The sequence below is a fragment of the Pseudonaja textilis genome, chromosome 4 (genome assembly GCF_049901715.1).
Source record: "Pseudonaja textilis isolate UNSWEBS1 chromosome 4, rPseTex1.2, whole genome shotgun sequence".
Taxonomy (NCBI): domain Eukaryota; kingdom Metazoa; phylum Chordata; class Lepidosauria; order Squamata; family Elapidae; genus Pseudonaja; species Pseudonaja textilis.
The window spans coordinates 90,911,624-90,938,102 of record NC_141993.1 but is presented as its reverse complement, the minus strand read 5'-3'; the positions used below and the strand labels follow the sequence as shown (position 1 = coordinate 90,938,102).

The 26,479-nt window shown below is 49.5% G+C and overlaps 1 protein-coding gene across 2 annotated transcripts in view; it reads left to right on the top strand.

The window, feature by feature from the left end:
* Positions 1 to 8,253, top strand: part of TFRC (transferrin receptor) — a 37,808-nt gene extending 29,555 nt beyond the window's left edge. For both annotated transcript variants that reach the window (XM_087933710.1, XM_087933711.1), the window contains exons 18-19: positions 2,106 to 2,246; positions 4,596 to 8,253. In XM_087933710.1, coding sequence (XP_087789836.1) covers positions 2,106 to 2,246; positions 4,596 to 4,838 — 384 coding nt within the window. In that variant the 3' untranslated portion in view covers positions 4,839 to 8,253. The remainder of the gene's footprint in view (positions 1 to 2,105; positions 2,247 to 4,595) is intronic.
* Positions 8,254 to 26,479: the final 18,226 nt, after the last annotated feature.

Here is a 26,479-nt window from a genome sequence, read left to right as displayed (position 1 = left end):
AGGTCTTCAAACTTGACAGCTTTAAGACTTGTGGACTTCAACTCCCAGAGTTCTCCCCAGCCAGCATAGCTTACTCTCTTGCGATCCCTTCCTCTGCAATCTCTCTCCACTTTAGGAGGTTAAAGAGAAAAAGAAACAGACATGGCTGGCTGGCTGAGGGATTCTGGGAGTTTTAGTGCACAAAGTCTTTAGTCTAATGGTTAAGGCAGAAATCTCCAAACTTGCCAACTTTGAGACTTGTAGACTTCAACTTCCAGAATCCCTCAGCCAGCACAGTTTACTCTCTTGTAATCCCTTCCTCTGCAATCTCTCTCCACTTTAGGAGAGTTAAGAGAAAAAAGAAACAGACACGGCTGGCTGGCTGGGGAATTCTGGGAGTTGAAGTCCACCAGTCTTAAGGATGCCAAGTTTGAAGGCCTTTGCCATTTTATTTTGGCAACCTTTTTTTTTTAAATGATTCTATTTGACCATTTCTTCAATTGTAGCATAACTCTTGTCCTGCAGCGCATTGTTCCGTAGAGAGCTGGTCATGACGGTCAGGTGTCGTAGACCCTTGTCCAAAGACCTTTTCTGTGGTCATGGGGCCAGCATGGCTATCTCCCACCACAGGCACGCACCATCCTGCCAAAGTGGTACCTATTTATCTACTCACATTGCTTGTGTTTGGACTGCTAGGTGGGCAGGAATGGAAGCTCAGGCTGTAGCGCTCGGGTCTCAAACCCAGACTGACCGTTTTTCAGCTGAAACAAAACTAGGCATCTTCTAACCACTGAGACATCACGCCTGCCTACCGAAAAAGGAGGCATTTCTTTGTTAAAATGTATATGCCACCCATTTCCCTGTGGAAGGCAACTCTGGGCAGCTTAGAACTCCGTCAAATGAAGTCCAACATTTATTAATGTAAACAGATTCAATCGATTAAAATCCAAGTGCATTTCTCTGGAAATGCTCGGTTATACCAAGAGAACATTTATACCTCGAGAGCGAACAGTAGGGGTGCTTGGTGCTCTCTGAGCTTGGTGGTTTTCTTGCAGACATTTCACGACCCAAGTAGGGAACAACATCAACGCTAGAAGGGAGGAGGGTTTGTGAAGAGGAGGAAGAGGACTTGTAGGATCCTTGGTGCTCTCTTGAGTTTGGTGGTTTTCTTGCAGACATCACATTACCAAACTAGGTAACATCATCAGTACTAAAAGGGGAGGTGGAGAGGTTTGCACTGAGGATACCATCTAGTCTCTCTCTCTCTCTCTCTCTATATATATATATATATAAGCGAAATACCACTCACGCCTCAACACAAAATCTCCAGAACCGTCAAGTGTACAAACTTGACGTTTGGGCCATATGTTTCCTCTTGGCTTCTGGGTGCTCACTAAGAAGGGATTTTTGGAAACAACCATCAGAGCATTTAGAGTATTTCCTATATTATTATTATTATTAAACACGCTCTGATGCTAAGGAGTTCTACTCCCCTCCCCACCTGAAAAGAAATCTCTTCCCAATGCAAAACACAAGCAGAGGAGTTTCAGTTTTAGTTTCACAGCAGCCCCAAGCAGCTTTAGTCCAGAACAGTTGAGCTAAGCCACGCCCAGGCTCCTTGCTGTCGTCTCCTTGCTCACACAGCAAAGACACTTCCAGTTTCCAAACAGCCCTCAACTCTCACCCACTGACAGGACACTAGGCAGATGAATACTGATGGATGCTGGTAGGCAGAGAGGTTTTTTTCTTCCCAAAAACTCAGCCTGATCACATAGTTTCGTAGTGAAGCACCAGGTACCCTGCTAGTCGGGTAATAAAATAATCTGCATGAAAACCACCAAGATCAGAGAGCATCCAGGACCCCTAAAGGTACCCTGGGTATGTTAGCCATGTTTTAAAGGCTGTTTGGGGATTAACAGCAGAAAGATTTCCAAGTTGGCCTTACCGAAAGGTTTGACGTGTTCCAGGAATGGAAGCTACTGGAGTCCACGACACAACCGTCGAAATGAGTTAACTGGAGTCTGCGTCTGGGCCGCGCCTCACAAACCACTGAAATAAATTGCCAGGCAGCTCCGTTGCGTGTCCTTGTTGCTAACCTAGCAGTCCTGTTTTCTTTTCTGTTGCAGAAACGGGGCTTGGATATCACGGGTCTCTTTCAGGCCCGCGGAGATTTTACTCGGGCAACCACCGCGCTGACCCAGGATGTGAAAAACACCGACCTCACCAACAGGGATGCGTCCCGTCTCCTGAATGACCGGCTGATGAAAGTGAGCCCCCTTTTTTTTTTTTTTTTACGATTTTTCTTCTCTTCCTTTTCGCTAACCGACCTTGGTTTGGTCTGAGTGAGTCAGCTAAGCTTATACTTCGCTGTTGATGGTTGGTTGCCTTAAGTCAGAGGTCCCCAACCTTGGCAACTTTTAAGCTAGGTGGATTTCAACTCCCAGAATCCCTCAGCCAACCGTGCCTGTTTCTTTTTCTCTTAGTCTTATTCCCCCGAAGAGGAGAGTTTGCAGAGGAAGGGATTACAAAAGGGGAAGCTCTGCTGGCTGAGGAATTCTGGGAGTTGAAGTCCACCAAGTCTTAAAAGTGGCCAAGTTTGGGGAGCCCTTGTTCTATTCATTTGGAACCGTATTTCCCCAAGAATAAGACCTAACCAGAAAATAAGGCCTAACGCGCCTCTTGGAGCAAAAGTTAATATAAGACCCGGTCTTGTTTTTGAGGAAACACGGTATATTCAAAGGAAATGCACACAACAGGATGCTGGAATAATTAAAAGCTGCATATTAAAAGCTGTTTACAGCAGGGGTCTCCAACCTTGGCAACTTTTAAGTTTTGTGGACTTCCAACTCCCAGAATCCCTCAGCCGGCCGTGCCTGTTTCTTTTTCTCTGACTCATCTTATCCCCCAAAGAGGAGAGAGATTGCAGAGGAAGGGATTACAAGAGAGTAAGCTGTGCTGGCTGGGGAACTCTGGGAGTTGAAGTCCACAGGTCTTAAAGTTGCCCAGGTTGGAGACCCCCGGTGTACAGTATTGCAAGTTTAAAGGGATGGCCATAAACAGATCTCTAGTGCCCCCTGCAGGTCAGTGCGTGTGCCAGCAGTCGGGAAGAACCTGGAAAGCCAGTGACAGATGCTGTTGGTGGTTCCCCCCCAATCTCTAGCCAAAACATCTGGTCTAAAGCAGGGGCTCCAACTGTGGCCACTTTAAGACTTGTGGACTTCAACTCCCAGAATTCCCCACCCAGCCAACCATGTCTGTTTCTTTTTCTCTTATCCCCCAAAGAGCAGAGATTGCAGAGGAAGGGATTCCAAGAGAGGAAGCTATGCTGGCTGGGGAATTCTGGGAGTTGAAGTCCACAAATCTTCCAAGTTGCCAAGTTTGGAGACCTCTGACTTAAGTGTTCAGAAGAATAGAATAGAGCTGGAAGGGACCCTTGGAGGTCTTCCAGTCCAACCCCCTGCTCTCAAGCAGGAGACCCTGTAACATTTTGGACAGCTGGCCCGTCCCGTCTCTTCTTAAAAGTTGTGAAGCACCAGCAACTTCCATTCCACTGATTGTCTTCGCTGTTTGGACGTTTCTCCTTAGTTTCAGGTTGCTTCTTTCTTATAACAGAGCTGGAAAGGACCTCGGAGGCCATCTAGTCCAACCCCCTGCTCTCAAGCAGGAGACCCTATGCCATTCTGGACAAATGGCTCCCCGGTCTCTTCTTAAAGGGCTCCAGCGATGGAGCAGGAAAAAAGGCTGTTGCGTTGATTATTTTTTTTCTCACAGTCAGGAAATTCCTCCTTGGTTAGTTTCCACCTGTTGTTTCTTGTCCTGCCTTCAGGGGCTTTGGAAAACAATTGGACCCCCTCTTCTTCTTTGGGGCAGCCCCCTCAAATACTGGAATACCGCTGTCATGTCCCCCACCCCACCCAGTCCTTTTCTCCAGACCAGCCAAACCCAAATCCTGCAACCATTCTTCGTACGTTTTAGCCTCCAGGCCTTCAGTCCTCTTGGTTTTCTCTTCTTTGCACTTTTTTTCCAAAGTCTCAGCACCTTTTTAGTCATTTAGAAGTGTTGCTGGCTGGCAGAATAAGCTTTGCCCCAAACTGGAATTTGGCTATGACCCCCTGAGAAAACAAATGGTAATCAGTAAAATACACGAGTGTGCTGAGATAGATAGACTAACTAACCAGACCCTTAAAAAAAAATAAATCAAGAAAAATAATCAAGAATAATCAAAAAATAATCAAGAATAATCAAAAAATAATCAAGACAGTGACTACTGCAAGGTATGGGATATCTGGTATGATCGGTTAAAGAAAAGGTGGTATCTGATCATTTGACAATATACTTTATTTATACTTTATTTATTTGATAGTTTGGAACATCAGTAATAGAAAAGGATGAGTGTAACTATCGTTCAAAGCTCGCTGTAAAATATATGTACATATATATGTTTGTTTTTAACCACACAAATGTTGAATGGAAATTTTTTTTAAAGAAAAAAATGTTGCTGGCTGGGGAATTCTGGGAATTAAAGCCCGCAGCTCTTAAAAAGCGGGCCACTTTTGCAAAAACCCCAGTGTCCCTTCAACACTGCTTATTTTTATTTTATTTTTTTAATGGGACAGGTGGAGTACCAGTTCCTCTCCCCCTACGTCTCTCCCAGGGAGACCCCCTTCCGCCACATCCTCCTGGGCTCCGGCTCCCACACCACCCAGGCCCTGCTGGAGCACGTCTTCCTGCTCCGGAGCAACGCCAGCGCCTTTGACGAAGACCTCTTCAAGAACCAGCTGGCGCTCATGACGTGGACCATCCAAGGAGCAGCCAACGCCCTGGCTGGCGACGTTTGGGACATCAATAACGAGCTCTGAAAAAAAAAACCCTGATCCACCCCCCACCCACCCTCACCCTTCCAAAAAAAACCCCTTCACCCCCATCCTCTTCCACCACCACCCCAAACCCGTTGCCCAGTTACACACCTTCCCTTTAGCTTTTCAGCTGGATTTTTAGAGGGTCCCAAAGTCGAGGAGGAGAAGGAGGGATTCAAATCTTGGGAGAGATTTTTAGGTGCGGATCGATGTCCCGGCCTGATGTGGCTAACAAGGCCCCCCGCATCCCCGTAGCAATCGGAAGGAATTCCGTTTTCCGGAGTAAGCGAAACCCCCTGGCTGGACAGAAAAGTCCCCTAAGCCGACTGCGTTCCGGTCGGCATTGAAACTCTTCCCGCCGAGCAAAAAGGCTTAAATTGGCGGTCGCCTGCTTGGGGAGGCGGGGACCAAGTTCGAATCTCCTCCCGCGCATATTGGCATCAGCCTTGGAACGTGGAGCCCTTCTACCTTAACTCTGTCCGGTTCCCCTCGGGCCACTTACTCCGGGGAATGGGGATGAGGTCCGGCGGGCACGATTTGGGAAATTTAGGCAACGGGGAGCCCTTTTTCGGGGCCAGCCGGGTTTGCCTTTGGTCTTCTTGCTTTGTGGCCAACCGGGAAACCACGCGAGCCTTTCCGTCGGTCCCACTAGGGATGGAGGGCGCGTTCCCGCGGCCTCCTTGGTCCTGAAGATATATTTATTAGTTATTTATTTATCAGTGGCAGTGTTCACTATAAATGCTATTTGTGTTCTACCGAATATAATTATCGGAAGCAGTGACTTCCATAATTATGACAGTTATACTGTCGTTGTTTTGATATTAAGTAATAAAAGCAGCATCTGCTAACCATGAGGAGAACTGGAGATTTTGGGCTTGGGGAGGCCCTGAAGCCTTCACTGGCCTGGAGGAATGGCAGCGAATAACCTCGAGGAGGGCGAAAACCAAAAAAAACTCCCCGAGGTTTTAGAAACGGAGGCGAGGCGGGGGGAAGAGTGAATTTCCCTCCACCGCAGCGTTTCGAGAGAGGGTCCGCAGTCGCTGCCGTTTTCTGGGGTTGCGCGGTGGGAAGGCAGGAAACACCTCTGGCCGCCTTCTGGATGCGCCGGGATTTGAGCCGCCGTGCCCAGCTGTAAATCCCGACCGTGTTTTGGAGGGCAAATTTGGTCTCGATCCCTCTGCACCGGGGTGCGTGCGCGTGCGTGTCCAACCTCGGCAACTTTTAAGACGGGTGGACTTCCAACTCCCAGAATTCCCTAGCCCAGCCGCGCATCTCCACAGAGGGATCGCAAGAGAGTTAAGTCGTAAGCTGTGCCGGCCGAGGGATTCCGGGAGCCGAAATCCACAAGCCTTCAAAAGTTGCCAAAAATTTGGAGACCGGCCCCGTTGGGAATCTGGTCCGCCTCCCCTAAGGATTTTTGCCTATCCAGAAGCGGCCAGCGACTGCAGACCCCTCCCCACGTGGGCCTCAACCTAGCCCTCCCCTCGCCTTTGCCGGCGAGGGATTCGGCGGAAGGGAGCCGGCTGCGGGTTCTGGCAACCCATCTCCGGGCCAAAAGCAGCCTCCAAAAAAGTCCTGCAGAACCAACCTCCAGTCCTGCCAAACCGTGACGGTGACTCCCATTATCGGGGGCAGGGTCTCCCATAATGTCCCAGAACAAGGTAGCTTTTGCCTACCATGAGTGTTTATATCGGAGGCAGTGACTTCCATATGTTGCACTACAGTAGGGTGTCTTTATAATTATCGGGGACAGTGTTCCCCATAATTTTATTTTTATCAATGCTCATCACCTGCGGAGCATGATCGTTAGTATCTAACATGAATTATTGGAAACCTGGTACGATTGTCTCTTTCTGTCTCAAGGCATTGGGGGTAGAGGGGGTGGGAGAACGTGCCCCTCGGCACTGGCCTGTTTTTTGGGGGTCGGCGGGGTGGAGCATCATCGCCGACTCTGGCTTGGCCAAGTTTGCTCTGCTTATTAACCCCAGCGCCCAACAGAAGCCTCCCCGCCACCACCGGCTTGGTGGCTCTGGCTTCTCTTCCCCACCCCTAACCCCCTTTGCCTTAAGGAAATAGAACGACCGCCTCTCCTCTCTCAACCAGGAATCCTGGCTTGTTCTCCACATAGCTTCAGGCATGCAGGAATGATGCCCGATGATGAGCCTAGAGCCGCTTCTGGCTTTTGTGAAAAAGGCCATCATGCGTTTCTTAAGGGGCGTGGATTTCTTTTTTTTTCTCTGAATCTTCATCGGTGTCCTTGTTTTTCCCACCCTTCCATCTCTCTCTCTCTCTCTCTCTCTCTCTTTCTCTCTTTCTCTCGTTTGAAAAACTTGTAATGGCTTCCTAGGTAAATGTATGTATGGGAATCGCTTGTGATAACAAACAATCTTCTGGGTAAGTCAGGAAGAACCTGGAAAGCCATTGACAGATGCTGTTGGTGGTTTACACCCCCCCAGCCCCATCTCTAGCCAAAACATCTGGTCTAAACCAGGGGGGGGGGGGTCTCCAGCCTTGGCCACTTTTAAGACTTGTGGACTCCCAGAATTCCTCATCCAGCCGTGTCTCTCTCTCTCTCTTTTGCTCCTATCTCCTCCAAAGTGGGAAGATTGCAGAGGAAAGGATTGCAAGAGAGTAATTTATGCTGGCTGGAGAATTCTGGGCGTTGAAGTCCACAAGTCTTAAAGCTGCCAAGGTTGGAGACCACCACCCACCCCCCGGTCTAAAGAATCTTTTAAGGTTGACTTTGAACTGTAATTTCCTGGCCTTGGCTTTCCAAAACGCATAGCTTGCTTGTGGGTTGTTGTTGTTTTTTTGCCATTGGCAAGAGCGGGGCGTGTAAAGGAAACAATCAAACATTGAACTTGCACATGAAAAAACCGACTCGAAAGTAAAGAGAATTTCAGCCGTGCTCGCTACTAAAATAACCTTGGTGGGATTTTTGAGCAAGCTGGAAAGACGACCGGTGCCCGCATTTTTGGGGGAGAGGGGGGTCATCTCTGGGTGTCGGTCATTCAGTTCAAATCAAAAGCTTGTTGCATTTCAGACCTCTCTTCGTTTTGTGTGAAGAAGGCGGGGGGGGAAGAAAAGTTGGCTTAGCAAACCTTCCTGTGCGAGGTTTCCTTCCCCGTGTTTCGCAAAGCAGAGGTGTCTCTTGCGTGTGTTAATTGTTTCCATAGCCCTGCATGCGTCCTGGGTGCGTTAAAAAGACATTAGATGTAGTTGTGTAAAAGAAAACCGTATTTTACATGGGCCCAGGCACCAATGTGACCAAAGTAGTGCCGGTGCTCATCCTGATAAGTTACAACTTTTTTTTCTCTAGAGTTAAAGAGGCCACTGTCTTGATGCAGTCACTGTTTGAAAAAAAAAAATGCAAAACCTGACTTCCTCTCTCCTTCATTAAAAGGAAAAAATACCCAAACCGGCAGCTTGGAAAATGTGCTTTATTGTGGGGGAGATTTGCGATGGGGTGGCGGGAGGAACAGGAGGTGAGGGGTGGGACGTATGTTTGAAAGAAAGGTAGTCCTTGACTTAAGGGCCACAACGGAGCCCCAAATTTAGGCTGCTAAGGGAAACATGGGCGATGTTTTACCTCCATTTTACGACTTTCCTTGCCACGGTTGTTAAGCGACTCGCAATTGTTTCATTAATAACACAGGTGTTAAATCTGGCTTCCCCCCCATTGGGGTTGCTCGTCAGAAGGCCACAAAAGGGGTTCTTATTTATGCAACCGTCATAAGTACAAGTCAGTGGCCAAACATCTGGATTTTGATCCATGGGGATGCTGCAGGCCTTGTAAGTGGGAAAAACGCCCTTCAGTCAACTTGCTTTCCATGCCGTTGTAACTTTGAACGGTCACTAAATGGAACCGTTGTAAGTCAAGGACTGCCTCTGGTGCTTTGCCACCCAGGAAAGTGAAGCCCTTTGCTCTGCCCCATCTGGAGAAAGAAACACGTTGGGTGGAAGGCAGGGAGAAGGACATCTTGGGAAGGGAGGATCTCTCAATATTTTATTTTATTGCTTGTTATTGTACAATTTTCTTAGTTACGTACAGGATTTCTATATTCACAGTAACAGTATAGTATCTGGGTACAATCTCTACATTCTCTATTGAATACCAATGGAATATTTATTCTATTGAACAAGTCTTACGCACACAATAGTTATAACTGAGATATTCTCAATATTGAGATATTCTCAATATCTTTTCATCTTATCCTTGTTATGAATTTTACATTATTTGATTAGGCCTTCTGTTCAATTTTATCTGTCATCCACTCATAGTACCAAACATGTACAAACATCAAGTAGACATCACATGGCCAATTAACCTCCAAATCATCTGAAGGTTTGCTTAATAATTCGATGTTCGTTATTCCATTAGACATCTTATGTTTACATATCCAGATTTCTAACTTCTACTATTTTCTACCCATTAGTAGAATAGTTCCCAAATCAAAAAGTTACCTTCTCCCCATTTTTATTTATTTTATTTATTTATTTGGTTTGTCAAATGATTACAAGATAATAGGTATAAGCATAAACATAGTTATGAATACATGAAATGGGTACATACAAGAAAAATAAACCATAGGACAGCGACGGTAGGCACAATTGGTGTGCTTATGCACACACCCCCTATAGACCTCTTAGGAAAGGGGTGAGGTCAATAGTAGACAGTGTAAGGTTAAAGTTTTTTGGGAAGAAACCACAGTCAGGTAGAGGATTCCAGATATTGACCACTCTGTGCCTGAAGTCATATTTCCTGCCATCAAGTTTGGTGCGATTAACCTTGATTAATTATTTCTATATTATATCTATATTATACAAATTATAATGATTTCTATGTACTAATTCTTGACGATATAGCTCCTGCGTTGAAAAACGGTATTGTGCATTTATCCCTCATCTCTTGCCCATTTTCGTGTATCAACTCTATACATTTTAGAATAAGAGCAGAGTTGGAAGGGACCTCAGAGGTCTTCTAGTCCAGCCCCTTCCTTCCTGCTAAGGCAGGAGACCCTAAAGGGCGGAAGTATGAAAAATGGTCGTAAGTCATGACTTTTTTTCAGTGCCCTAGTAACTTGGGTCAGGCGCTAAATGAACTGTCGAGGACTACCTGTATCCCAGTGGGCAAAGAACCTTTTAACATTTCTTTGTCTGAAATAGTATGTAGGGTTTCTTGCTTGAGGTGAGGGTTGGACTAGAAGATCTCCAAGGTCCCTTCCAACTCTGTTATTCTGTTAAAAAGAGCACTTTACTTTTCCACTCTGTTCTGAAAACAGTGGCTTCAGGTTGGATGGGGACAACAAAAGGTGCAACCTTGGTAAGGTAGAAAAATATGGGATAGACCGCATCACCTCCGGTGGGATTTGTAACAGGCTGGCAAACCATATTCAACTAGTAGTCCTTAAATGGCACTACACCTACACGGAGAGAAGTAAGCAGTGGGGTGCCACAAGGCTCCATCTTAGGCCCAGGACTCTTCAATATCTTCATTAACGACTTAGAGGAGGGAATAGAAGGGGAACTTATCAAATTTACTAAGATGATACTAAGCTGGCAGGAATAGCCAACACCCAAGAAGATAGGCTGAAGATCCAGATGGATCTTGACAGACTAGAACCCTGGGCCACATCTAACAAAATGAAATTTAATATGGAGAAAAGCGAAGTTTTACACCTGGGCAGAAAAAAACCAAAAAGATAAATACCGGTGAAACTTGGCTCAAAAACTAACTGACCTCAGAGTCCTAGCGGACGATCCCTTAACCACAAGCCAGACGTGTGCGGCAGCCGCCCAAAAAGCCAATACAATCCTGGGTGGCCTAAACAGAGGCGTACAATCAAAATCACGTGAAGGATTAAGCACCGCTTTGTAAAGCCTTAGTAAGGCCACACCTGGAATCTCTGCGTTCAGTGTTGGTCACCACAGCACACAAAAAAAGATGTTGAGAATTTGGGAAAAGGGCAGAGAAGAGCAACCAGGATGATGAGGGAACTGGAGACTAAAACGTACGAAGAACCGTTGCAGCAGGATTTGGGTTTGGCTGGTCTAGAGAAAAGGGGGGGACATGAGAGCATCTTCCAGTATTTGAGGGGCCGCCCCAAAGAAGAAGAGGGGGGGGTCAAATTCTTCCCCAAAGCTCCTGAATGTAGGACAAGAAGCAACTGATGGAAACTAACCAAGGAGAGAAGTAACCAGGTATTAAGGAGAAACTTCCTAAAACAATTAACCCGTGGAACTACCTGCCACCAGAAGTTGTGGCTGCTCCATCACTGGAGGGTTTTAAGAAGAGACTGGAGAGTCACCTCTCTGATACAGAGCCATGATGGTGAACCTATGGCACGCGCATCAGAGGTGGCACGCAGAGCCCTCTTTCGGGGCACATGAGCTGTCGTCCCACCTCGGCTCTGCCATGCATGCGTGCACACCTCCCACCGGGCAGCTGGTTTTCGGGCCTCTGCTGCGTATGTGCAGGGAGTGGGGTGCATGCATGGGGGGATGCTCGTGCATGCACGGGGGTGGGTGCATGCACAAGGTGGGGCATGTGTGGGGGGGACAGGGGGCTTGTGCAGGGGGTGCACACATTGCATTTTGGCGGTGTATGCGCATGTGCACGTTTTGGGCACTCGGTGCCCGAAAGGTTAGCCATCACTGGTATAGGAAGGAATGGAAGGAAGAAGGAAGGGAAGGAAGGAAGGAAAGGAAGGAAGGAAGGAAGTAGGAGGGAAGGGAAGAAGGAAGGAAGGAAGGAAGGAAGGAAGGAAGGAAGGAAGGAAGGAAGGAAGGAAAGGAAGGAAGGAAGGAAGGAAGGAAGGAAGGAAGGAAGGAAGGAAGGAAGGAAGGAAGGAGTAAGGACAGAAGGAAGGAAGGAAGTAGGGAAGGAAGGAAGGAAGGAAGGAAGGAAGGAAGGAAGTAGGGAAGGAAGGAAGGAAGGAAGGGAAGGAGGAAGGACAGAAGGAAGGAAGGAAGTAGGGAAGGAAGGAAGGAAGGAAGGGAAGGAAGGGAAGGAAGGAAGGAGGAAGGGACAGAAGGAAGGAAAAAGGAAGGAAGGAAGGAAGAAAGAAGGAAGAGGAAGGAAGGAAGAAGGAAGGGAAGGAAGGAAGGAAGGAAGGAAGGAGGGAGGGAAAGGAAGGAAGGAAGGAAGGAAGGAAGGAAGGGAAGGAGGAAGGACAGAAGGAAGGAAGAAGGAAGGGAAGAAGGAAGAAGGAAGAGAAGGAAGGAAAGAGAAGAAGAAAAGGAAGGAAGGAAGTGGGAGGAAAGGGAAGAAGGATGAAAATAAGGAAGGAATGGAAGGAGGAAGGACAGAAGGAAGGAAGGAAAGAAGAAGGAAGGGGAAGGAAGGAAGAAGGAAGGGAAGGAAGAAGAAAGGAAGGAAGGAAGGGAAGGTGGGAAGAAAGGGAAGGAAAGGAAGAAGAAAGGAAGGAAAGGAAGGAAGTAGGGAAGGAAGGAAGGAAAGAAGGAAAGGAAAGCAGAAGGAAGGACAGAAGGAAGGAAAGGAAGAAGGAAGGAAAGGAAGGAAGGAAAGAAATGGACAGAAACTAATCAAAGAGAGAAGCAACCTGGAATTAAGGAGAAACTTGCTAAAAGTTAGAACAATTAATCAACCTCCAGAGGTTGCGAATGCTCCACCACTGGAGGCTTTTAGGAAGAAACTGGACAAGTCGCTTGTCTGAAATAGTATAAGGTCTCCTGCTTGAACAGGGGGTGGACTAGAAGACCTCCAAGGTCCCTTCCAAGCCCTATTCTGATTCTCTTGCTGACACACGAAGAGGCCAAGCGAAGAGACTCAAGTCTTGCACAGGAAAAAGAGAGAGAGAGAGAGAGAGAGAGAAGGCGGGTCTGTCCAGAACAAAACAGCCTTTCTGAACATCTGTACCCCTTCTGGCACAACGGCATCCCACCAGTCGCTGCCTCGCAGGCGAGACGCCGGCAACGCTGTGCCGGAGGGGAGAGCAGCCCGCGGCCTGTCGGTGTCTCCTTGCACGCTGTCTCTTTTGCACACGGCGGGCGGCACAAGCTGCACGTAGGAGCTGTGAGCTCTCGACTTCACCGCGGCTCAGCAGCTGGCGAAGCACGGCGTCAACCTTCCATCTGTCGGTTAAAAAAAAGAAAGAAAGAAAGAAAGAAAGAAAGAAAGAAAGAAAGAAAGAAAGAAAGAAAGAAAGAAAGAAAGAAAGAAAGATCAGCCGCGCCTGGCTGGTTGAAGGAGGCTCTCCAGGTCGGCCTCGCTAAGCATCCAAGGGTTAGGATTTAGGGGTGCCCTTCTGCTGCCATCTAGGGGTGGTTTGGGATTCGGCACACCCCCCACACCCCCAAATAATCTGCATGGAGGAGGTTTAAAAATATCTGGAGGTGTTTAGTAGGCCAGGTACAGATTCCACCTGTACCCGGATCTCACTACATACCCCGTCGTTCTTTGGGTTGCAATTGAAGGAGAGGTTTATTTATTTACTAGCTGGATACCCGGCCTGCTTCGCTACGAAACTATGTGGTGGGGCTTAGTTTTGGGGGGAGGAAAATAAGGGTGTGGGGGGGAAATGCTGCCTCTGCCTATCCGCATCCATCGGGATTCATCTGGCTAGCATCCTGTCAGTGGGTGAGAGAGGGGAGGGCTGTTTGGAAACTGAAAGAGTATTTGCTGTGCGACCAAGGAGGAGACAGCAAGGAGCCTGGGCGTGGCTTAGCTCAACTGGTTCTGTACTAAAGCTGCAGGCTGCTGTGAAAGTGATACTGAAACTCCTCTGCTTGTGTTTTGCATTTGGAAGAGATTTCTTTTCAGGTGGGGAGGGGGAGTAGAACTCCTTAGCATCAGAGCGTGTTAATAATAATAATAATAATAATAATAATAATAATAATAATAATAATAATAATAATAATAATAATATAGGAAATACTCTAAATGCCCTGTTGGTCATTTGAAAAATCCTTTCTTAGTGAGCCCCTAAAAGCCAAGAGGAACCTATGTGCCAAATTTCAACTTTGTAGGCTTTACGGTTCTGGAGATTTTGTGATGATGCGTGAGGGGCCTTTCGCTTTTTTATATAGATTAACTTTGGATTCTGCCCATCTCTGTACCAAGTGACTCTGGGTGGCTGAGAGAATAAAATTATCACCCGATCAAAGTTGGTTCTTTTGGTCCATTTTAATATTCATTTTCATCTTTTGATTTTTAACGTGTGATCCTTCAAGGGGTGATCCTGTCATTGTTTTATTCCAGTCTAAGTGATTCAGATTTGCTTGGTAGGCAGAGAGTTGGGCAGCCAAGGGATTTTAATAAAAGCGAGATCGGGAAGTGACTCCAAGTGGATTTCTTAAGGAATATTTTGCAGGGTTCTTTGGGAAAAGTCGCCTGGAAAAATGGGTTGATCACAAAAGCGAACTTTCTTTGTTTGTTTTTATTTAGAGCCCGCCTTTATTATCTTGATAAATAACTCAAGTCAGGGGACATACACAATCTTCCTTTCTTCTCTGATTTCCACCATAGCAATTCTGTGAGGTTGGCTGGCCCAAAGTCATCTAGCCTGCTTCCATGCCCAAGGCAGGACTAGAACTCACCGCCTCCTAGTGATTTTCCCAAAGTTGCCCAAATGACTTCAATGCCTAAGAAAAGTACTAGAACTCACTGTCTCCTGGTGATTGGCCCAAAGTTACCAGGTCAATTTCACACCTGAGGCACAACTAGAACTCGCCATCTCCCCAGCTTCCGGTCTGATACCTTAACCAGTAGACAAAACTGGCTGGAAGGGACCTTTGAGGTCTTCTAGTCCAACCCCTGCTCAGGCAAAAGACCCTACATCATTTCAGACAAATGGCTGTCCAAACTCTTCTTAAAAGCCTCCAGACTCCTCCTTGTGGACTTCAACTCCCAGAATTCTCCAGGCAGCACAGCTTACAGTGTTGTAATCCCTTCCTCTGCAATCTCTCTCCACTTTGGTGGGTAAGAAACAGGCACAGCCGGCTGAGGGATTCTGGGAGTTGAAGTCCACAAAACTTAAAAGTTGCCAAGGTTGGAGACCCCTGCTGTATACAGCTTTTAATATGCAGCTTTTAATTATTCCGGCATCCTGTTGTGTGCATTTCCTTTGAATATACCGTGTTTCCCCCTCTCCCTTTTCGTTTTCTTCCCTTCCTTCCTTCTTTCCTCCCTCCTTCCCCCTTCATTTTCCTTCCTTCCTTCCTTCCCTCCCTGTTCATTTTCCTCCCTCCCTTCTTTCCTCTCTCCCTCCCTTTTATTTTCCTCCCTCCCTTTTCATTTTCCTCCCTTCCTTTTCATCTTCCTCCCTTCCTTCTTTCTTTCCTCCCTTCTTTCCTCGCTCCCTCTTCATTTTCCTCCCTTCCTTTCCTCCCTCCCTCCCTTTTCATTTTCCTCCCTTCCTTCTTTCCTTCCTCCCTCCCTGTTCATTTTTCTTCCTTCTTTCTTTCCTCCCTCTCTCCCTTTTCATTTTCCTCCCTTCCTTTTCATCTTCCTCCCTTCCTTCTTTCCTCCTTCCCTTTCTTCTTTCCTCCTTCCCTCCCTCTTCATTTTCCTCCCTTCCTTTCCTCCCTCCCTCCCTCTTCATTTTCCTCCCTTCCTTCTTTCCTTCCTCCCTCCCTGTTCATTTTTTCTTCCTTCTTTTCTTTCCTCCCTCTCTCCTCTTTCATTTTCCTCCCTTCCTTTTCATTTTCCTCCTTCCTTCTTTCCTTCCTCCCTTCCTCTTCATTTTCCTCCCTTCCTTTCCTCCCTCCCTCCCTTTTCATTTTCCTCCCTTCCTTCTTTCCTTCCTCCCTCCCTGTTCATTTTTTCTTCCTTCTTTCTTTCCTCCCTCTTTCCCTTTTCATTTTCCTCCCTTCCTTTTCATCTTCCTCCCTTCCTTCTTTCCTCCTTTCCTCCCTCCCTTTTCATTTCCCCCTTCCTTTCCCTCCCTCCCTCCCTTTTCATTCCCCCCTTCCTTCTTTCCTTCCTCCCTCCCTTTGCATTTTCCTCCCTTCCTTTTCATTTTCCTCCCTTCCTTCTTTCCTCCCTCCCTCTTCATTTCCCTCCCTCCCTTCTTTCCTCCCTCCCCCCTTTCATTTCCCTCCTCCCTCCCTCCCATCCCCCACCCCTCAAACTTCCCAACCGCCCAGCGGGGTCATTTCTGCCTCTCCAGCCCCCTCCCCCCCGATTTTGCTTGTCCTGCCACTTTTATGCTGAGCTTGCCAAGAAAACGCAGCCGGGGCCTCTGAGAAAGCAGAATGAATTATTTATTTTTATTTTTCTTGCACAAAATCTCATTTCAGGCATTTTTAATCACTTTCTGTTCTTTTCCATCCCGCCGCCTGCTGGGAAACGCTGGACGACCGACGACGGCTGGGATTCCAGACAGCCGTCTGGCTCAAACTCTCAGCCCAATTCAGCAACAACCAATTTCACGTGACGCGCAAACTCGGGTCAGGTCGAGCTGTCCTAGGTGCCTTCCCATATTACAGATTTTGATTATTATTATTATTATTTTTATTCCTATTTGAATTAGGATCGTTTATTATTTATTGTTGTTCTTCAGCATGTGGCATGATCCGGGCCCCTGTATTATCTGTGTTTAAAGGAGAGGCCCACCTATCGTGTCATCCCTCCCCCCGCTTAATAACCCCCCCACTCCGCAAAAAAAAAAAAAAAAAAAAAATCCACGATTTCCCGCAAATCCCAGCTTTGCTTTCGCTTTCCCAAGCCGCGACGCTTCCTTTCCGCGTCTCGTCCAGCTGACTCGCCCGGGGAGACGCTCGCGGGCGCCAGGTTGCAGGAGCCACCCCGGGAAGGAGAAAGCGGGGTGGGGGAGGGGCGTGGGGGTGGGGGACGATGTGACCCTTTCCAGCCCAGCTGCCGTATCCCCGGGGACCCCACCCCCGGCGTAAACCCAGGACAAAGATCCTCCCCCCCAGCCTTCCTTTCTCCAAACTTTCCTGGTTCAGCCAGGTTGCAGATCCCTCCCTCTCCCCTCTCCCCTCCCCTCCCCCAGACCTGTGTGTGTGTCTGTGTGTCCACGCAGCTTTGGCACCCCTCGCCACTGCGCCACCGTTCCCCCCTCCCTCCCCTCCTCCTTCCTCGGTCCGCCTCCAGCAAGCCCAGCCGGCGTCTGCAGCGAGTTTGGCGTCCGGAAAGGATGCTGGGATGCAGGAACGGCTGGACCACTCGACCTCCTCCATCTCCTTCTCCCCTCCTGGCCCGGAGGAAGGAAGAGCTTTGCCCCGCGCCGGGTGGGGGGACGGACGCGCGGTGCTGCCTCCCGGAGTTGCGTCGTCATCGCGGCCGGCTTACATAACCCGAGTGGGGGTTCTCGGGTGTTTTTTTGTTTTTGGTTTGGTTTGGGCTTTTATTTTTATTTTTTTTGCCTTCCCGCCGCCCGGCTCGTCTCTTGCTCGGCCGTTAGCAGCCTCCGTCTAGACTCCGAGCGCGCTTCTCCGGACCCCGGAGAGGCTGCATTGCGACCGACTTCCACGCGGGGCTCCGGAGAGTTTTAGGAGGCGACCCTCCACCCACCCACCCACCCCACTCCCCGTCCAACGGCCCAGCCCAACGCTTCGTGGGACCCGCCACCAACCCCGGCTTGACTTCCAAGATCCCCCCATCGACGGGCAGTCCGGACCCTCGGCGTTTCTCCCCCTGCGGGATCCGCGTGGGCAAGCAGCCGGGAACGAGGCGACTCGGGTCGGGGAGGGAGGTTTTTTTGGGGAGGGAGCGTGAGAAGAGCTCCCCGTCGAGTTGAGGTTTTTTTCCCGTCCACGGGCGAGGAGGGGAGCTTGGCGTGTTTCGCGTGGGAGGAGTCCCGGGCTGGGGGGTCGTACAGTCTGCGGGGCGAGTTTGTGGGCGTGCAAAAGGGGCGTCTCGTTGTGGACTTTCCCAGTTTTCCCCTCCCCCAGCGAGCAAGGTAGCTTGGCGTGTTTTGCGTGGGTAGGGATCCAGGCGAGACCAGTCCGGGGCCGGGCGGGGGTCGCAGAGTCTGCGGGGCGAGTTTGTGGGCGTGCAAAAAGGGACGTCTCGTTGTGGACTTTCCCCGTCTCCCCCGCCGCCGCACCCCCCGAAAGCGAGCAGGGCAGCTTGGCGTGTTTCGCGTGGAGAGGAGCCCAGGCGAGACAAATCCGGGCGGCAGAGTCTGCGGGGCGAGTTTGTGGGCGTGCAAAGTGGGGGGCGCCCCGTCGACTTTCCCTGTTCCCCGAGAGGACAAGGGAGACCTTGGCGAGATCCGCGTGGGTAGGAATCCAGGCGAGACAAGCCCCACCCCACCCCGGGCGGCTGGGGGATGTGACAAAAGCCTGCGGGGCGAGTTGGTGGGCGTGCATTGCGAAGGGGGGCCGTCGGGCAGGCGAACTTGGCGGGATCCGCGTGGGCAGCAGCCGGGAACTAGGCCACTCGGGGTGGGGGCGGGTCGTGGGAGGGGTCGTTGTTTGTGGCCGTGCAAAGAGCGCCCTGTCGAGCTTCCCCCGTCTACTACGGGCGGGCAGGAGAGCTTGGCGTGTTTCGCGTGGGGAGGAATCCCGGGCGGGGGTCCTAGAGTGCGGGGCGAGTTTGTGGGCGTGCAAAAGTGGGGGGTCTCGTTTGGACTTGCCCAGAGCTTGGTGCGTTTCGCGTGGGGAGGAGGAGGAGGAGGACCCCGGGCCGAGACGTGCTGGTGGGCGGGGGTCGCGTTTGCGGGCGTGCAAGCGGTGGCCCCGTCCAGCTTCCCCGTCGGGTCCCGCGTGGGTAGGAACCCAGGCGGGGCTCGGACTTTGCGGCCCCGTCGAACTTTTCCCCACTCCCCCCGTCCAGCTTCCCCGTTGGGTCCCGCGTGGGTAGGAACCCAGGCGAGACACGTCCGGGCGGGGCTCGGACTTGGCGGCCCCGTCGAAGCGGGCAAGGCGAGCTTGGCCGGCGAGGGGGCGGCCGAGCCGTCGGCGGAGCTGAGCCATCCGGCCGTTTTGGGGCCAGGAGGCGCTGGGGCTGAGCCGCGGCGTCCAGGAAGGCGGCGGCTTGGTGGGCGCCGTCCAGGAGCAGGCCTGGGGCGTCTGGGTGCAGGAGGAGAGCCTGCGGGCCGCCGAGGGAGGCGAGGAGGAGGCGGAGGCGAGCCAGGCTCCCTCCTCGGCCCGTCGGGGCCTCCTCGGACCGTCGGGCTGCCGTGGGCAAACGGCTGGGTGTTGTGGGCCGGCGAGCGGCAAGGCGCCGGGGCTCAGGAGCAGGCGGGCCGCCGCGGAGAAGAGCCTCGCTGCGGCGTCCAGGAGGAGCAGCCTCGGCCGGCCGGGGCGGAATCGCCGCCCCGTCGGTTGGCATCGCAAGCGGGGCTTTGCCCGGCTTCGGTGGGCAGCGTGGCTCAAAAGAGGCGGAGGCGGAGGTACGCCGGGCCTCGTCGGTCCAGCAAGAGGTGGGGCTCCGCGCCCAGCACCAGCCGCAAGGCGAGCGCGAGAGCCGGGACGCCCCGTCGGGCCTGTGGACGCGCTGCCAGCCGGAGGGCCACTCCGCCGGGCAGGAGGGTGGCGAGCGGCGCGGCGTGCAGGAGCAAGGGGAAGCCGTCCGCGGCGTGCAAGCCGGGCGGGACCGGCTCTGACGCCGTCGGGGCTCCGCTTAGAGCCACCCCGGGGCCCCGTTTGCACGGAGCGGACCGAGCCGGCCTTTTGCACCTCGCAGCCCGGGAGGGAGAGGCGTGCAAACTTGCGATCTCTTTCCCGACCGTCGGGGAACGGAGCCAGGCGGCTGGGCCAGCTTAGACGCCGCTCTCCAGCGGTCCCCGGGCCGCCGCTGGCTGTGCCCAGAGAAGGCTGAGACCTTCCCGGGCCGGGGAGGGACGGTTGCGGGCTTGCAAAGCTCGTCGGGGTAAGGAGTGGGGGTGCTTTTGCCCGTTTTCTGCCCGTCGGGGGGTCTTTCTGCCCCCTCCCCGTCTCCCAGCCGCTTTTGCAGCGCGAAGTCCCCGCCCTGCCCTGCGCCTTTTGTGCCAACTTCTTGCAGCGGTGTCTTGGGGTCATCTGGAAGCGGAACCGGTGGCCCTGCCTGCCCGCAAGCCGTCCTTAAAACCCCCCCCGGTACTGTATAACCTGATCATTCCCCCCCCTTCCCCCCGCTTGGGCTCTATTGTCTTCCCCGGGCAGGACGAAGTCGTAACCACGGCATCGCTTTGCCCAATGCAAGCATTGGCTGAAACCTCGCAGAACCGACGGTCGCCCGCGAGGCACCCGCGGGCCCGCAAAGCTGAAAACCCCGAAGCGCAACCCCGACGGCTCATTGCCCCGTCCTGAGATTTGCACCCGTCGCCCGCGGGCTCCCGCTTGCAAAGCCTGAACCGCTCTGGACAACTTCGAGTTTTTTTTTCCCAGTGCCACATTTGCACCGGTAGCCCGCGGGCTCCCGCTTGCAAAAGCTCCACCTGGAACCATTTGAGACCCGCGCAACTTTTCTGCCGGGCAGCTTCTTTTGGGGGTCGTCGCCACCAGAGGGCGCCGCTTCCCCGCCGGTGTCTCGCCATTCCGACGGCTCTCTTGCAAAAAAAAAAAAAAGGAAGCAGGGTTACGCGTGTTTCGAGAGCTCAGGATCGCTGGCTGGGGTGGGGGAGGACGCAGCAGCCCCCGGGTGCAAGGCGGAGTAGGGAGTGGGGTGGTCTCTCACTCCATGCCCGCATCTGATGAGGGTCGCCCGGAACGTCTGGACCGGAGGCAGCGAACAGGTGAGAGACGCGCGTTTGCTGGAAGTTCCTTGCAAACATTTTTCCCCCTTCTTCTCTCTCCAATCGATCTTGGTTTATTGCAAGCCTGGATGGATGGGGAGGCCCTTCCCTCCAGTTTATTTGAGGTCCCCTGGTTTCTGGTGTGGTTGGAAGACTCGTGTCGTGTTGTGTTGTGTGTGTTGTGTTGCATTTCCAGGAATGGCAACTCCTCCGCCTTTTTGTAAAAAAAAGGGGAAAGAAAACAGATCAATTCCGCAGAAAAGGGATGCTTTGCGTAAGAGTTGCATTGGTGGAAGTGTGTGTGTGTGTGTGTGTGTGTGTGTGTGTGTGTGTGTGTTGGATTGTCTGTAACTGCAACCGCAAACTTTGTGGAAACGGTTTGCGTTGCCGGGGAAAGGAAAAAAAGGATGCTTTGCCTAACGGGAGCAGAGTTTAGTTGCAAAGTGGAGGAAGTGTCGCTCGATAAAATTTGCAAGAAACTGCAGCCTAAAAGGAAGCAGTTTAATGTTTAAAATAGAATAAAATAGAACAGATATTGGAATGAAAGGGTAGGGTAGGATAGGATAGGATAACAGAATTGGAAGGGACCTTGGAGGTCCTCTAGTCCAACCCCCTGCTTAGGCAGGAAACCTCGGACCATTTCTGACAAATGGTTATCCAATCTCTTCTTAAAAACTTCCAGTTGTTGGAGCTTAAAAAGTGGGATGGGTGGAATTAATTGTCCTGGTTCTCCCAGCAGTTTTCTTGGGGTTCCTCCCCCCACCAATTGATCCCTTCTCTAGGAGCCAGAAATGAAAATAGCAGGGTGCTAGTCCTCATTATTCACGAAGGAGATTTTCCGTAGTGAGGTATTAGAAGCAGCATCTGGCTTGTGTGTGCGTGTGTAGTTGTTTTTTGAAAAGTATATAAATCGTTATTCTCCCCTTTCCCAAATAGTGTATAAAGTCAGAATTACCTACCTGCCAGTGATTATTAGTACTTATAGGAAGTACAGATTCCTAGCAATCTGCTCCTTTTGAAATGAGAGAGCTCAAGTCAGCGAGCCAAGCCATGGGGCTAATTGAGATGAATCGGACTGCCCTGTCTCTTAATTCTGTTCGGTATCGCCTTCTTATTTTGGTTTATTTCTAAGATGCAAGAAAAAAAAGCCTGATGGAGCAATTAGAGCCCCCCCCCCCAAACCATAGGGTAGGAAGGGTCCAGGAGGTCATCTAGTCCAACCCCATATCCAGTGCAGGAATCTTCGTAGGCTGCGCAGATAAGCAGTCCGTTTTCTGTCTCAAAGAACTACGACAGAGTTGAGGGAGTTTTGCCCCCATTTTATGACTTTCCTTGCCATAATTGTTAAGTTGACTCGTAGTTGTTCAGTCCGTAACACGTCATTAAGTGAATCCAGCTTTACTGTGGGCTTTGCTGGTCAGAAGGTCGCAAAAAAGGGGATCGTGTGACCTTGGCACGCTGCAGCCGTCATAAATACAAGTCGGTTGCCAAGCAGCCGAATTTTGATCACAAAATTCAACAATCGTAAGTGTTTTGACGGTCATAAGTGTGAAAAACGAACCTAAAGTCACTTTTTTTAGTAGTTGTAACTTTAAACAGTCTTTAAACGAATGGCTAGAGATTGAGGGCTACCTCCAAAGAGCATATTAAAAAACACTCAAAAGACAATTCCATAACAATGGGTCAAAGGACAATACGGAAGAAAATATTTATTATTATTATCCTGAAAATAAATGCAGAGGGGACCCAATTATTGACCGCAGATAAACACGGAAGGGGCCATGGGGTCAGCCAAAGCAGTTTTGGCCTCATGGTCAAAATGTCTGAGAAAACATTTCTGGAGTGTAAAACAGCTCTGAGAAGACTTGACCAATAAGGGGTAGAACTCCGGGCTTAAATAATATTTCCTTATTTAGAATGTACTGCGGATAATTCTCAATTTATAACTATTTATTTAGCAACTGTTAAGCAGATTAGAAAAGAGAAAAGAACATAGGATGGGATAGGAATAAAACTAGAACAACACAGAACAGGACACAAAATAAAATAAAATAAAATTACAGTTATAGAAGTAGAATAGAATTGCAGAATAGAATTAGGAATAGAGTAGAACAGAATAGAAGAACACAGAATAGAGTAGAACAGAATAGAAGAACACAGAATAGAATAAAATGAATAGAACAGGACACAAAATAGAATAAAATAGAATAGAATGGAATTGCAGAATAGAAATAGAAAAACAGAACATAGAACAGAAGAACACAATAGAATAAAATGAATAGAACAGGACACAAAATAGAATAGAATAAAATAGAATAGAATTAGAGTACAACAGAATAGACTGGTATTACAGAATAGAAATAGAACAGAACATAGAATTGAATAGAAAAGACATAGAATAATAGAACAGAACAACAGAGTTGGAAGAGACCTTAGAGGTCTTCTAGTCCAACCCCCCACTCAAGAGCAAGAATTCCTATACCACTTCAGACAAAGGGTTGTCCAGTCTCTTCTTAAAACCCTCCAGTGATGGAGCCACCCACAACTTCTAGTGGCAAGTCATTCCACTGGTTAATTGTCCTTACCTTAAGGAAGTTTCTCCTTCATTCCAGGTTGCTTTTCCTCCTGGATGAGTTTCCACCCGTTGCTTTTCCTGTCCTCCTGCCTTCAGGGGCTTTGGGGAAATTGCTTGACCCCCTTCCTCTTCTTTGGGTGAACCCCTCAAATATTGGAAGCCTGGGAGTTGAAGGCCACAAGCCTTAAAGTTGCCAAGCCTGCCGTGTGTGTGGGTGTGTGTCTGTGTGTGTGTGGTTTCCATGCACGGCTGACAGCTGGAAAACTAAATCCAGATGAGCCGGAAATAGAGATTCTCCTCAGATGTGGTTGGGATTTTCTTTGTGGGGGGGACAACCAGATGGAGGAACAGATGTGTACTCGGAGGGGGCGAGAACTGCAAGAGGAAAAAAAAACCCAGCAAATTCCATCCTGGAGTCTTTTAGGATTGAAAATAAAACTGCCAGCATTGCTAATATGCTTTCTGCATTTTGGGAGACTTTGAAAAGGGGTGCCCCAAGTTTTTTTCCAACCCTGAAATTTTATTCTGTCTTGGACAGGTTGGAATCGATTTAAATCAAGTCGGTTTAAATCAAGTCGGTTTAAATCAAGCCAGTTTAAATCAAGCCAGTTTAAATCACAATTTAAATCAAGCTGGTTTAAATCATGGTTTAAATTGCTAGTCAAGAGGCTTGATTTTAAATCGGCTCGGTTCGAATGGTACTTTTTGAAAGAGCCGCTGTCGTCTCTGCTGTGAAATTGTGCCAATGCATCCATGCAGCAGGTTTTATCTCAGCTGGCAGAGTATAGATTCATTGAAAAAAAAAATGTAAATATTGCAGGAAATCTACAGCCTCCTGCTACATAACTGAGCTCCGTTTCACGCTGAATAAACTTAAATTATGAATGTATCTTAGAATGGAAAACTACCTTTTAGAGAGATTTTTTACTCCCAAAGCATTTCTATTCAAATAAATTGGATAAAAATGTAAAAAAAACATGATTTAAATTTTTAAAAATCTATTTTTATTTTAAAAAATCAATTTTTATCCACCCTTCCCTCAAAATAAAAATTTGGGAAGTCAGAATTCCAGATTCCTCCTGATTTTTTTGGCATTTTGCGTTTGCATTCTTGTGGGGTTTTTACAGCCGCGGCGGGTAGTCCTCGACTTATGACTACAATTCAGCCTGACTGTTCCTTTGCTAAGCATGACAGTTATTCGGTGAGGTTTGACCCAATCTATGGCCTTTCTGGCCACTGTTGTTAAGTGAACTTCTGCAGCTTGGTGTCCTAGGGCTGTTTTTCACACATCCCCATGGTTACGGGACCAAAAATTCGGTCCCTTCAGCAACTGCCTTGTACTTACGACAGTCGCAGGGTCACGCGATTCCCTTTTGCGATTTTCTGACAAGCAAAGTCAAGGGGGAGAAGCCGGATTCACTTAGTGACCATCTGACCAACTTCACAACTGCAGTGATTCACTTAAGAACCCCATCCCAAACACTCATAGAGGTAGAGTTCTCACCACCCAATTAGGAGGCTGCGAGTTTGATCTGAGATAAGAGACCGATATTTCTCTTTCTGGGCACGATCAGAATATATCTGCTGAACAAAACTCCGCATCGGGGACAGGAAGGGTATCCGGCCAGGGAAAACATGGCGAGCTCCATTCAGTTGTCCGGACTTCCACCCCGCAAGGGATTACGGGGTCATTAATTGAATGAAGATGAAAAAAGGTCGTAAGGAGGGGTGCGAAACTCCACAACTGTTTTGCTTAGCAGTGGAAATTTTGGGCTCAATTGTGGGTTGTATGTCGAGGACTATATCAGGAGTCTCCAAGCTTGGAAACTTTAAGACGTGCGGACTTCAACTCCCAGAATTCCCCAGCCAGCATAGCTTGCTCTCTTGTGATCCCTTCCTCTGCAATCTCTCTCCACTTTGGAGGGGTAAGAGAAAAAGAAACAGACACGGCTGGCTGGGGAATTCTGGGAATTGAAGTCCTCCAGGCTTAAAGTTGCCATAGATGGGGACTCCGGATCTAGAACAGAGGTCTCCAGCAATGGCCACCCAAAGACCGATGGACTTCGACTCCCAGAATCCTCCAGCCAACGTAGCTTCCTCTCTTGTGATCCCTTCCTCTGCAATCTCTCCACTTTAGGAGGTTAAATAGAAAAAGAAACAGACACGGCTGGCTGGGGGATTCTGGGAGTTGAAGTCCTCTAGGCTTAAAGTGGCCAAGTTTGGAGAATCCCTGCGATTACTTTTCCTCTTCTCATCCTTCCTTTCACCCATCTCCTCCCACTTACGACTGCATGAAAGGAACTTGGTGGCGTTGTTATCCTTACGATTTTTTAAATTGACTGTTTACTAGTATATTTTGATTTGATTGCTTATTATTACAATGTTTCCTAGTATGATTCGATTGTTGATTTGTACCCTTTGATGATGATTAAGCGTTATACCTACGATTCTTGTTGAATGTATTGGTTTTTATTTTTATTTTTATATACACCGAGAGCATTTACACTAAAGACAAATTCCTTGTTCTGTATTCCGTATCAGGAGTCTCCAACTTGGGCCGCTTTGAGACTTGTGGACTTCAACTCCCAGAGTTCCTCAGCCAGCATAGTTTGCTCCCTTGGGATCCCTTTCCTCTCAGGACTTTGGAGGAGGAATTCTGGGAGTTGAAGTCCACAAGTCTTCAAGTGGCCAAGTTTGGAGACCCCTGATCTATATAACGTGTAGCTGGACACAATAAGTAAATACCAGTTTGGGGTTTAATTCAGTGACCGGGCTTAGGGTGTCCTGGTGGCGGCCTTCTCCCCACTCCCCCCCCCCCGTAAGGGACCCCCCCTCTCTTAAAGCATCCCCCTCCCTCAAGGGAAGGAGCGACTTATTCCCACCTGGGACACTGGCTCATCTAATCCGTCTGACAGGTGATACCCAGGTGTCCAGTCAGGGGATGGAGAGCCTTGATTCCCGGTCGTCCTCGACTCAACGACCACAATTGAGCTGGACATTGCTGTGGCCATTCGTTCAGGGAGCTGCGTCATGACTTTTCCTGGCCACCGTTGTTAAGTGAATCACCGCTGAGAGTCAAGTCAGTCAGATGGCTCTCCTGGCGTGTGGAACCGGCTTCCCTGTGGATTTTGCTGGTCAGAAAAGGGAAACACATCACACACACACACACACACACACACACACACACACACACAGGATATGGCGACTGTCGTAAATACGAGTCAGGTGCCAAGCGGCCGAATGTTGATTATGAGGCCATTGTATGTGAAAAAATGCCCCCCCCCGTCGCCTTTTTCCCCCTGCGGTGGTCTGGCATCAAACGGTCACTAAACGAGCTGTTGTAAGTCGAGGACTGCCTGTGTTCAAGGCAGAGGCCTTGGCACTTTCCCTGGGGGGGGGGGGTTGAGGTGGGGCCCCATTTCCCT